Consider the following 12,505-nt stretch of genomic DNA (forward strand, 5'->3'; position numbering starts at 1 on the left):
ATTATACGTGATGTGGCCCACTCAAGTTATATATTGAGTTGATTTTTAAGCCCACGGCCCAACTGATGGGGTATATATATATGGTTGACACACATCATGGTGGGCCATTTCCCATATATATATATATATATAGGCTTGATAGTACATTGCCCCCTGAGTCGTGTCGCACCTGAGTTTTGTATCGGGATGGTTACATGGATGTAAAGTGCACATGACCAGTCACACCAGATGCATGGTTTAGATACCACATACAGATCAATGGTGGACCCTGCACAGCTTGAACATATGGAAATACAATTCGATCTGATAGTGCATGCCAACATCTAAAGTGGGTCCCACGATTTCGACGTTTAAGTCAGACGCGTATGTGCATGGTCCATCACATAGTAAGATTGTACGTCTCGGAGACATTAAATCGGCAATTTATATCGAGATAGAAACTGCAGCTGAAAGGACGATTTATGCATTGAAACGGCATCAAAGAATAACTCTACAATAAAGAAGAGAGAGAGAGAGAGAGAGAGAGAGAGAGGCATAGCTACGTGAAACTAGGGTTTTTCTTCTTCTTCTTCTTCTCCTTTTTTTTTTTTCATCTTTGTTTTGTAAGGTAGGGGTGTAGAAAAAGGGAGACAGAAAAACAACCCATCCATCAGAACTCCAAAAGCAAAGGCTATTTGGTGGCGTCTTTCAATCCAACATCGGGTACCTCACTCCAGATGCCATCACTCGCTGCTGCTCTATCTGTTTCAGGAAAATAATAATAATAATAATAAGAGAAAAGTAATGACAAATGACATTGGAATAAAGAGAAAGGAGAGGAGTGATGGCTTTGTAGGAGTTACATGGAACAGTTCGTGTAGTTTGTTTTTGAGGTAGCAATATTCGTGCTCCAGCAGTTCCAAAGAACGCAAGCACCTTGAAAAAACCAAAGACATTGAATTGTGTGAATGAGATGTTTCTATATATTTCTCCTCCTATGGATTCATTGGGCCCACATACAAAGGGCGCTACTGTCGATGGGCCATGTTCCGTTAATCACGCTGAAAGGATGAACCAGACAACGATTTGTGAAATTAAATGTAATCTGTCGAAAGCTGTCCTATTATTCATATCAATGGCTAACATTCAACTGCTAATATGGATGGGCAGATCCACCCTTTCAGTTTGTATTTTTTTTTTAGACTGTGGCTCAAAAAGTAGTAACCAGCAGATGATAATTCCCAGAATCCGATCTTCAATATATGTGGGCCCCACGTAACAACACCTGCTAGATGCCCCTGAGTTACAACTGACTTTAAAAAAACTCGCTTTTATTGCCAGGTGCTCTCTCTCTCTCTCTCTCTCTCTCTCTCTCTCTCTCTTGTCTACACGTACAGCGAAAACGAGAAAGTGAGGTCTGTCCAAAATTCGGACCATTCATCATTCTGGGCTACACGTATGCACTGACTGTAGACTGTGGGTCCTTTCACAGACCGTCTATTTTTTTTCCCTCAAATATGTGTGGTGCAAGTGATGTTTTCGGAGGGCCATAGTTTTGGGCAATGGTCACTGTCACACCCACACGATGAATGGCACAGATCTCACACAAGTGTGACATTAACCGCCTCTTTCACTTTCTCGACACTGGACCTTAATGGCCGTAGCTTTTCTCCTTTGGGTCAGTCGGCTTTTTATCCAATCGAGCTGATGGTCAGCACCCTTTTTATACATTCTCTCTCTCTCTCTCTCTCTCTCTCTCTCTCTCTCTCTCTCTCTCTCTCTCTCTCGGTTTTCTACATGTACAGAAAAGAGAAAACTAATTACCCAGCTCGGTTATTCTGCTCAGAAGCTGCCCGAAACGCAACGCACACATTCCGCACCCTCTTTGCTCCTATGCTTGAACTGCTGCCCATGAACTGGTTTAAATGAATTCCCATCTTCTTGTAGTCCGAGCTCTCTCTTTCCAGACTGCCATTCACACCAATATCACCAAACAAAGTAATTAACTCTCTCTCTCTCTCTCTCTCTCTCTCTCTCTCTCTCTCTCTCTCTCTCTCTCTCTCTCTCTCTCATAGAATACTGAAAACTAGAATTTTAAAAAGAGACTTACAGAAGGGCTCGTAGATTCCTCAGGAGCTTCTCCGACTCACGAAAATATATGCTAACAACCTCCGATACAAAATTCGGCGACGTCTCATCTTGCAGCTGCTGCAGCTGCAGAAACTGCTCATCGAGCACTCCCTGCAGACCATTTACAAAAACATTACAACGAAACAATTATCAACATTCCCAAAGAAATTGAAAACATACAAACAAACATAGAATTTTCAATCTTCCAATTCTATCAAATTCTCTCAATGCATTTCGCAAACATTTCAAAACATATCCCGCGTAACACCTTTTCAACTTGGGTTGGCCAAACGGGTACCTGGTGGAAGAGTAAGGCTAGCAATCGATTCATGTCGGCCCGCAAACGATCGGCGCCGAGACCAAGCATCCACAGTGGTAGACCCGTCTTGGCTAAATGCTGCTCTACTTCGAAAGATTTGTTGTAGGAGATTTAGTAGAGTGAGTGGTTTTGTTGTGGCTTTTTATTTTATGTTCTTTCCTTTTCAAGGGAGGGTTTTGGGGGGAGTGAATAGCCTTGTCTTGAATTTAAAGGGTGGGGTTGTGGGGAAAGGGTTGAATTAAACACAGATGAATGTACCATACTCTGCCCGACTATTTTGTATATTATATGTAAATGCACACACCCTCTGTGTACACGTGGCATCCTTGGCTCACAATCCAATGTCCAAAAACTCTAGTTTACGTATCTTTTGCTTGATGAGCTTTAACCATTGATTTTTTTTTTCTTTTTAATCACCATTTTCTTTATGGACGGTTTGGATTCTTAAATTGTGCCCCATCTAGTGTGTTACGGAAATTGGATGGTTTGGATTGAGGCTTATGCATGTAATTATATACTAAGGATGTATGCGTGTGCACTTTATACTATGTTCCGGCAGAGTATGGTATGGTTCCTTAGTGAAAATAAGGTGTATGTTTCGTGGGGGGCGAGCGTGCGTAGGAGACAGTATCGAGGTGAATGTGGGGCATCTACCGGACCGGCCGCAGGGGGTGACCTGCTGTCACCCGTACTTGGCTACCTCGCGTGCTGTCTGTTGGGCAGGCGCGGCGTTCATCCTCGCCCCGACAACTGCCTGCAGCCGGTAAAATGTCAGCCCAACGAAATGGCTGACTTTTCTATTTTATCCGCTCTTTCAATCCAGTTTCATTGGATTAGTAGAGTAATCCAGTGAGAAGCAGAACATGTTCTAACATGACTCGGCGATTTCCTGAGTCAACCAGGTATATTGTATGGGTTTTATCTTTGAGAGAAATGTTCCCATGCAATTTTTCTATATTCTGTGAAACATCCCAACCGTACAAAAGGTGGGTCATGTCATGAAAATGAAGTGGATCGACAATTAGACTAACCCACTCATTGGGTGTGCCACGTGCAGGAACATTTAGTCATGTCATCGGCTGTCCACTGGTTTTGATGGTGTGCCGCGACTGATCTTGGAAGATCTGTACGTATCAGCCTTTTTTTCACAGCTGCGATGCTAGACCCATTGGTAGAAAGGAAGTGTTGTATGTGAAGTATCATAAAGTACGTTTTATGTGAACATAACTCTATTTTCAAGAGATGATCCAGACTGCACGTCTTCGAATCATGATGGTAACGCAGGGCAGAAAAAGGCAGGCCTTTGCTTGATTGATTTGGACCGTTGGACATGGGAGGCCATGCCTTGGATTACCTAATGCCGAGTATCCACCCTGTGGAAGGTTCTCAATCAGTATTTTCAACGGCTGGGATTTTTTTAGATCATCCAATGGAGATGTTTTTTGGACCGTTATACGTACAAAGTTGGCTCCCAGATTCATCTGCCTTTGCTAATTCCACGTACGTGTAGAGCCATATGTACCCACAAGCAGGCACACGTGTACATATGAAACACGTGTAAATTGACGGTTAAAATTCTTTTAGCAATCCGTGGCCCACCCAAAGTGTGAGATGGCGTGAATCTTATGGCAAAAGATCTAAACAGTAGCTCATCTGATGGTTTCCATGTCATGCATGTGTCACGTAATGATACACGTGCACCCGCGTGTGGATGTGTACGTCTCCACACACGTGTGGAATTAGCAACCTCATGACTAGTATATTGTTTTGGTGATACGTTGCCATTCTATTTCTAATCTATTTTTCTTTCTTAACAAGACGAGTAAACAGGTAATGACTCAGTCCGAGTCACGAAATTAAAAGGGAACGAGTTGAGTGAGTGAGTGAGTGAGATATTTTTACCCTTGTTTTAATCTGTAGGTTGGACTGATCGCTTTGGTCATTCAGTCTTGGGTCAGCGAACACCCGAGAATTGCGCCGACTCACGATTAGCCACTGCTCAGCGGCTGATAGGCTGACCTTTCCTCAACATCGCGACACGCGTAGAAAGGGCATTGCTTTTCGGAGTCCAATCTCTCAAGTTCGTCTTACCTCCATCGCGACATAGCAACAATTTCGTTGCCACCCATTGGGGTCCACATGCTGGGATGGTTACACGTTTTGAACCGTCCATTTTTTTCATTACTTCCATTAATAAACTATTCTAATTTTATTAAGCTTAATCATGATCCTATCCTTTGATTTTTATAGTAAATTTGATGCATTAAAATTTTCATTTTCAGCGTTTTAAATTCTTCTATGGGTTGATTATCAGTTATCACAATCATTCTTTCACTATTTTCTTCTGAAGTGGTACTTATACGTAGATTATACAAAATGGACGGTTCCGATCATCATGAGTAAACTCAGATGTGGACCTATTTAGCGGCGACACACGCTGAAACTCCCCTCTCATCATGGAAATCGGATTGCGTACTGAGTTACTCAGTACCCTTTTATCGTACTGAGTAAACTCAGTTGGGGCTACCGTGAATGTGTGTGAGTTATCCACGCCGTCCATCCGTTTTTTCAGCTCATTTTAGTGGTTGATCTGAAAATTGAAGAATGCTCAAAGCTTAAGTGTGTCACACCACAGGAAACAGTGGGAATAATGCCTCCACCGTTGAAACCTTGATAAGGCCGACAATGATGTTTATTTGTCATCCAACATGTTCATAAGATCACACAGACATGAATGAAGGGAAAACACAAATAACAGATTGATCCAAAACTTTTGTGGTCCCCAAGAAATTTTCTGCGGTAGAATTTCAATTCACATTCTTTGCCGTGGTGAGGTCCACTTGAGTTTTGGATATACTTCGTTTTTAGGATATAGCCTCAAATTATCTCTTAAAATGGATGGACGGAGTGGATAACATATTTAGCTCATGGTGGACCCCACAGAGTTTACTCAGTACGCTTAGCGTGCTGAGTTACTCAGTACGCAATCCGCGTCGATATCATGGAACTTTTTACAGGGAACGAGTCGCGCGAAATGAGGAACGGAAGTTATAGTGTACCACCGTTTCAATAATTGACGCGGTTTGGCTAGGGACGCTGCCACCAGCCAGGTGGCTAGTGGTTGGTGTTATGTGGACCCCACCATGATGTATGTGTTTTATCCATGCTGTCCATTCATTTTGAAAGATAATTTTAGGCCTAATCCCAAAAATGAGTTAGATATAAGTCTCAGGTGGACCACACCATGGGAAAAAAGTAGTGATTGAATGTTCATCATTAAAAACCTCCTAGGGCCCACTGTAATAGTTATTTGACATCCAGCCTGTTGATTAGGTCTTACAGACTTGAATGAAGGGAAAAAATATATATCAGCTTGATCCAAAACTTTTGTGGTCCTAAAGAAGTTTTTAACGGTGGACGTTCAATCAACACTGTGCAGTCCACTGGAGATTTGAATCAACTAATTTTTGGGATCATATCATAAAATGGTCCGGAAGAATGGGTGGACGGCATAGATGGTCAGGCCCATAGAGCACCGACCACTAGCCATTGGGTAGTGTCAAGATCACTAGCCAATCCGTTTCCTTCAAAAATGTAGCTGAGGTGATCCATCTGCAGCACAGGTAGCATATATGCACAGCATTCCTGACTGTTCAGACAATGGGCCAATTGTGAAAGGAGTGATGGACAAGATCATCAATAATCTTAACGGTTCGCTTGGATACACCATTTGGACGGCTAGGATCATTCCATTAATGTTATTTTGGGATTAGGGTCATTACCACCGTGGATGAATCAACCCAAATTTAGAAAATCTGGTGAACTACCACCGTACTCTTGCTGAATTGATATTTGAATAGGTCCTGGCATTTTTTCAGTAGTGATGCGCCATCCACATTCCAATATACACGTTGCATAGATTTACCATATTGTTGATCGACCATGGACTGAAGTAAGACTACATTTGATCTTAACCATTTGATTTTGCTGATTGAATATCTGACTGATAACAGATGCATTTTTTAACCGTCCATTTTATAACCAACAATCAACAGTTAGAATCGTTTAATCTTTATAATATTTGGGCTATGCTCCATCCACCACGGGCCTAACAAATTGGAGGGTCTGGATAGCATTCAGAAATGCCACATCCTTGGGAATGAGTCACTCCATTAGAAAACTACCACTGCCTATATGTGGCCCACATGGAAGGAAATCACCACACAATGACATAAGGCAGTTACGTTAGTATGCTTTCTGAAGGAATAGTGACAGTTATAATCATGCTTTTGTGTCTAATAATGGGTTTTGATGGAAGTGATGGCAGTATCACTGCTTCCATTCAGGGCCTCATAAGTATGGTTGAATGGCATGCGTGTCAGAGATCTAGACCATTCATCAGGTAGTGTACATTTCGCACGTGACCTGGACAAATAATAATACCGGTCCTCTAATCAGGTAGACCACACTCGTGTGAGGAAAGTGAGAGGCTTTTTTTTTTGAAAAAAAGGTCTATAAAAGGCAGAACCAACATAGATGTGTGGCTCATTCCATGATTGTACCATGGCATATCACACGTTAACAGTGTTGGCCACCTGATGAATGCCACACGCACGTCTAAACACGCCACGTGTGCCAACCAACCTGGCACGTGCAAACATTCCGCTCTGTATCAGGTGGGACCCGCCGAATAGGTGATGTGGTCAAAGGTAACCAAGCTGCTTAGCTATCAGGAAGATCCCACGTGGACGAGACAAGGGGATGGCGTGAAACACTTGTTAAAGTTTTCATGATCGTCCATTTTATTTTATTTTTACATTAGTGGCCTATTTGATAGTTAAATACATAGCCTGAGTTTCTGAACAAATGAACTGAAAGGTGGGTCCCAGACCTGATACACGGTTCAGATGTCCTGCACGGGTAGCACTTCTGCGCATGGAGCTAGCAGACTTCTGTATACCAGTGTCCTCATTTTTTATTAAATTTATCAAAAAACGAGCGCATCCGTCGATACAAGAGTTTGTGGGCCCCTATATGATGGGCATAACATCCAAATATAAAACTGTCTGCTCCATACAAAAAAGGTGGACCAGAATCCGCTGCAACCATTGTTGTCAGTGTCTGATGTGGTTAACATCTATTCCGTCCATCGAGTCATCCTCTCTGTATTCACCGTCCATCAGATCAGCATTCTCCGGTCATGATTAAAAGCCTCGGTGACTCGCCCAACTTGTCCGTTATAGAGTCAAGTTGGACTCAACCGAGTCGGGCGTGACTCAGTCCAACTCGTGCGGGTTCGGTGAACCATGATGTGGAAACAGATCGGATCCGTCCGAGTCTTAAAACCATGATTGGGGTCCCACATGTAGAGATAGTTCCGTGATTGGAAATGTCCATCTTCTCATAACGACACTTCAAGAATGATCCTGACCTTTCGATCTTCTTTGTTGAATCTGAGTCATCCAAAATTTTCTTTTGGATGTTCTCGTCTATCTATGCACTGTGATAACCATCCATTCAGTGTCGTCCATACAGTAGAATCTGAGAAGGCCATAACATGAACGGTTTTACATGAATGGTTTAGATCAGGGAACAATTGGCCCCACTTGCAACTAGTGCAATCTCACCGTAGAATCTCTTGGCCAGAGGAAAGCATGATGCTGATCTACTGCCTCTAGAGGTACAGTGTACACGACTTTCAATATTGAGTAGTGTTGGGGAAAAAATATGACAAGTCCATAGACTCGGTTATGGAATGGACCATCTCTATTAAAACCGACCGAAGGATCCGAGCCTAAAGTTTGGATCAAACCTGATAAAGCCAAAGGAGAGACTTGTTCGGATTTGCAGAGAATGAATCCCGACCGAACTTGAGAGTCCAGAGCCTTAGGCGGATATAGGACGCATCAAGCTGACTTGGTTAATGAGACAGTAACGTCTAACAAGACCTGTTAAAGGTCTTAAATCAGAAAGTCACTTGACCGACTATGAAAACAACCCATGTATGGCTGGTTGTAGTACCGGCTATCGCATAGAAGAAAAACATCGGCCCTGAACCGACCCAGTCTTATCCAATAGTCAGCAAAAGGTCTCCTATGTGAGCCAGCCGAGATTACGGATCTGTTGAAGCTGAGCTAAGCAAAGGAGAGACGGTGTAATCTAAAACACCGTCCCGAGAATTTTGTAGAAGGATCCCTGATCCCGGAAATCTTGGGATCGGAAAGTATCTATAAACAAAATACCACCTAGATCAAATCTCCAAAAGATCGGGAGAGAATCCCCGTACGGCGGGATCCTCCTCCTCTTATGCGAGATCCTCCTCCTCTTATAAATAAGAGAGTCTCTATGGATGAAAGATACGCAAAACACTCTCTCCAAAACCCCCTCAATATGATAAGACTTAGATTCCTAGCCTGACTTTGGCATCGAAGGGTCTCCTGCTCTAGCCAGGGTCTCCTTTGTCTTCTTCCTGTGCAGGTAACCGAAGGAAGTCCGAGGGACAATCAGATTTTTGCATCAACAAGTAGTAATGCCCATGGTTCGGAGATCCAGACCGTTGATCTGTTGTCTCAATTTTGATGAATTATGCCTCAAAAATCTTCTTTATAACAACGGCCTAAATACAATCTTAAAATATCTTAACATTGGTCGATGGGATTTTCCAATTTTGGAAAAAAGTTTGGCGAGTTCCCCATCAACGGTGGGATTAAACGGACAAATGGTCTGGATCACAGAAACGTGGGCCTCAACTAGTCCAAATTAAAAACCCGTGCACACGGTATCATGTAATTCCTGTGCTAAATATGAAAAAGGGTTTTGTTCCCACATAAGACAAACAGATGGCTTCGGCTTCATTTCTTTTACTTAAGTTTTGAATAGAATAAATAAGAAAGTTATATTTGTTTCTACTCGTACACGTGTTTCGGACTGGCGTGTGTTCCTGCCGGTGATATGACTGATGGGCCCACCGTAATATGTGCATGTCATCCGATCTGTCCACCATCGTCTTCCCAGTATGAACATGGTATGCTCCAAAAATTAGGTCCATCCACTCATCCGGTGAGCCACACTGTACAAAACAAACAACGAACGATCACCCAAAAACATCCAGTTGCATGTGCTGGTCCACCTGATGATTGGATGGGCCTGAGTTTGGGGAATCACATCTTCATGTTGCGGTTATCCTGTTGAACGGGCCGGATGCCATACAAAAACTACGGTAGGCCCCACACACAGCTAGCTGTAGATGTGTTCCCGCTAGGACGAATGGAGAAGTACGGCCTCATGATTCTTTTGAAGGACGCTGTTCTACTATCATATACGGTGTGTGAGCAGCCAAACATCTCTGCTGTACACGTAGCACTTGTGAGAATGATCAAGACCGTTAATTCAGCGGGCCACAAAGTGTAACTAGTAACCATCCGATCAGCGGTCCAAAAATGGGCAGTTTAACTCTAGCCCAATGCTCACTTCACACACGAGGGACGAAATCAAAACAAATGGATGCATGGTTAGAGCTTTCGACTGCCGCGGGTTTGTCCTTCCATGTGAGGAGTAAACAAAGTTCAATCAGATGGGTTTTTAAAAAAAGGCCATTTGCACTCTTCAGGTGGGGCACAGCTTACAAAACAAATGAATCACTAGAGAAACTCGTCTACGACGTCCTGAGTTTTTGAAAAGTCGAAAATGGCGTATAGATGAGCTTGTATGTCTACACGCGTGTTGGTTTAGCAAAGGCTTTATTTAATCTAGTGTTATTGAAAGAAAGAAACCTCGACTGGCTCGCTAGCTTAGAAAGCATGCTTTGGTTTGACGTAAGCTGTCTCGGGAAATCGAAGCGAAAAGCGATTTATTCCTGTTGTATGGTGTATATGTAGTTTAATAAACGGCAAGTAATCATGTTTATGCTCCCGTGCTTACTTAGCCTAGCCATCAAATAACTAATCTTTTTGTTTCTATTCCTTATATCTCTCTCTCTCTCTCTCCAATGAAAAAGGCATGATGTCATGAAGGGTGTAGATGCTTTGAATTTCATCAAAGATAAATGGCCCATTGCTCGAGATTGTACGCGTGTTTAATACTTTATAAGCTGGGTTAGTGGCCTAAGCTCGGTGTGTGAAGGGTAGAATGTAGACTCCAATGAGACCCATGTGATTTTTTTTATTTTTTTTTTGGAGACTTGAAAATGCACTCGGGCTCGCACGCATGTGGGACATCAGATCCACTCAACCCACGGGTAATCACGGCAACATAGATGCCGTAAATGGGGTGGGTGCTTCATACATGTATAAACAAATAAATGGTGTATAGAGATTGATCAATGGTTCGAATTCAGTGTACATGTGTTCCCCTCATGATGACTGTTTTGATCTTACACACGTGCAGCTTGTTTCGATGTGTATCGAAGCCTTTTCTTTTTTCTTTTTGTTTTCTTTCCTTTTCTTGTTCACGTGTATTGAATTTATTTATTTGAAAGCTCCACGGGACCTTTATTAGCGTGCATTGCTTGTTACTAAACCTCTTTTAGATTAATGATGAAGTTATTAAGCTGTGATTAAGTGGCTAATGCATGCTTTGTAATGCAACGCAGTCATTTGATTCTCATTGAACCCGAACATTATTTCTTTGACTCATGATGGGACGCAGATTGTGCAGTGAGGTGCTCACCACCCTTTAGGGCGTGTTTGGGGGGTGGGATTAGATGGGCGTAAGTGAGTGTGGCTTTCAAAATCTCACTCTTCCAGGCGCCGGCTGTTTGGCAACGAGCTCAAGGTGGAATTGATGGGATTTCTTGAATATCATGCCCGCATTGAAGAGGATCAACTTCAAATGCACGGGGTTGCAAAGGGTTGGAGGGATGGAAGCAAATCTCACCCAATCCCACCTTGAAAATCTTGCACCGACCCTGCCATCTTCGTCTTGGGCTGATGGCCGACGTTATTCTTCCCTGGTGACGCTAGTAGGAGGTAACAGCTATAAAAATGGAAGTGGGGAAGAGAGACTTCCAGACCATCTCATCTTCTCTGTCAGGTATCTTTTTTCCTTCTTCTCTCTGTTTTTATTTTCATTATCCCTTTCTGTCCGTTGACCCTCTTCTGCAAACTCTTCCTACTAACAGGTGGGAAGTAGACGATCGGTAAGTGGTGTGTCCAGCTACCTGAACTCAATCAAGGGAATCCTCAAATCTCTCCTCAAATCTCGGTATGTTTGACGCAGGGGAGGACATGAGGTCGAGCACTATCTTCTTCAAGAGGATAACTAATCCGAATCCACGGAACTTCTCTGGACTCCTCATAGAGACTTCTCGAATCCACGAGGAAAGAAAGTAGGAAATAAAAATAAATTCTAATAAATTCGAATTTGATTAATGAATGAATAAAAACGAGTTCACAACCCTTTAAATAGGGGTACCAAGCAATGGAAAAGAAATCAGAATCAGACTACAACTAAAACTCTTAGAATTCGCGACTTACTATAAATAGTAAACTTACTATTTATAAACGGTCGTGATGTCCAGTAGTGCGCAAGGTTTTCGGCCAAAAATAGTAAGTGTCCTATGTGGCTTCACCAAACCGTTCTCCTAATTATTCTAAGCTCTTTTCACATTGGGCGCAACTCCTAAAGCCTGACGGATGAAGAGTTATAATCAAACTAAAACTTACTATTTATAGTATGGGAAGCCTATCTCGGGGTAATACATAACTTTGGATTGTATAATATTTCCTTATTAAAATGTCATCAGTAATTATATTATCCGTATTAAAATGAGAATAGTGGTTACTTATCTACCCATAATCTTTTTGTAGTCTTATCCACAAACTAAAAGACTCCGAGAAAAACAAATCGAGAGGATAGACATTTAGCTGTCATCGTCGATGATGATCAGGCAACTGGTAGATACACACAAGGCAGTAGGAATTTGGCTGCATCCTCGTCACGTGTCCAACGAGATTTAAATCAAATATGGTCAGATGGGGATGAGGATCTGGAAGATAGCGTGGATCTATCTGCGGACAATGTAGGGGACTCAGCGATGAAATCACGATTTTCTGACAGTCAATCCTGAAAAAATCAGTC

General features: G+C 42.5%; 1 protein-coding gene across 2 annotated transcripts; it reads right to left on the bottom strand.

Moving 5' to 3' along the window:
• Positions 1-441: 441 nt before the first annotated feature.
• LOC131218020 (pseudo histidine-containing phosphotransfer protein 6) lies at positions 442-2,598 on the bottom strand. 2 transcript variants are annotated; one of them, XM_058212786.1, is made up of 5 exons: positions 2,408-2,598; positions 2,090-2,220; positions 1,804-1,938; positions 843-915; positions 442-741 (listed from the first exon to the last, which is right to left on the bottom strand). In XM_058212786.1, exons 1-5 carry the CDS (start codon positions 2,474-2,476, stop codon positions 688-690), a joined length of 462 nt encoding a protein of 153 aa, XP_058068769.1. In that variant the 5' UTR covers positions 2,477-2,598; the 3' UTR covers positions 442-687. The 2 variants fall into 2 exon arrangements, with proteins under 2 accessions (XP_058068769.1, XP_058068713.1); XM_058212730.1 differs by having other exon boundaries at positions 1,804-1,947; positions 2,408-2,597.
• Positions 2,599-12,505: the final 9,907 nt, after the last annotated feature.

This window comes from Magnolia sinica, chromosome 1, assembly GCF_029962835.1.
Source record: "Magnolia sinica isolate HGM2019 chromosome 1, MsV1, whole genome shotgun sequence".
In the NCBI taxonomy this organism is placed as follows: domain Eukaryota; kingdom Viridiplantae; phylum Streptophyta; class Magnoliopsida; order Magnoliales; family Magnoliaceae; genus Magnolia; species Magnolia sinica.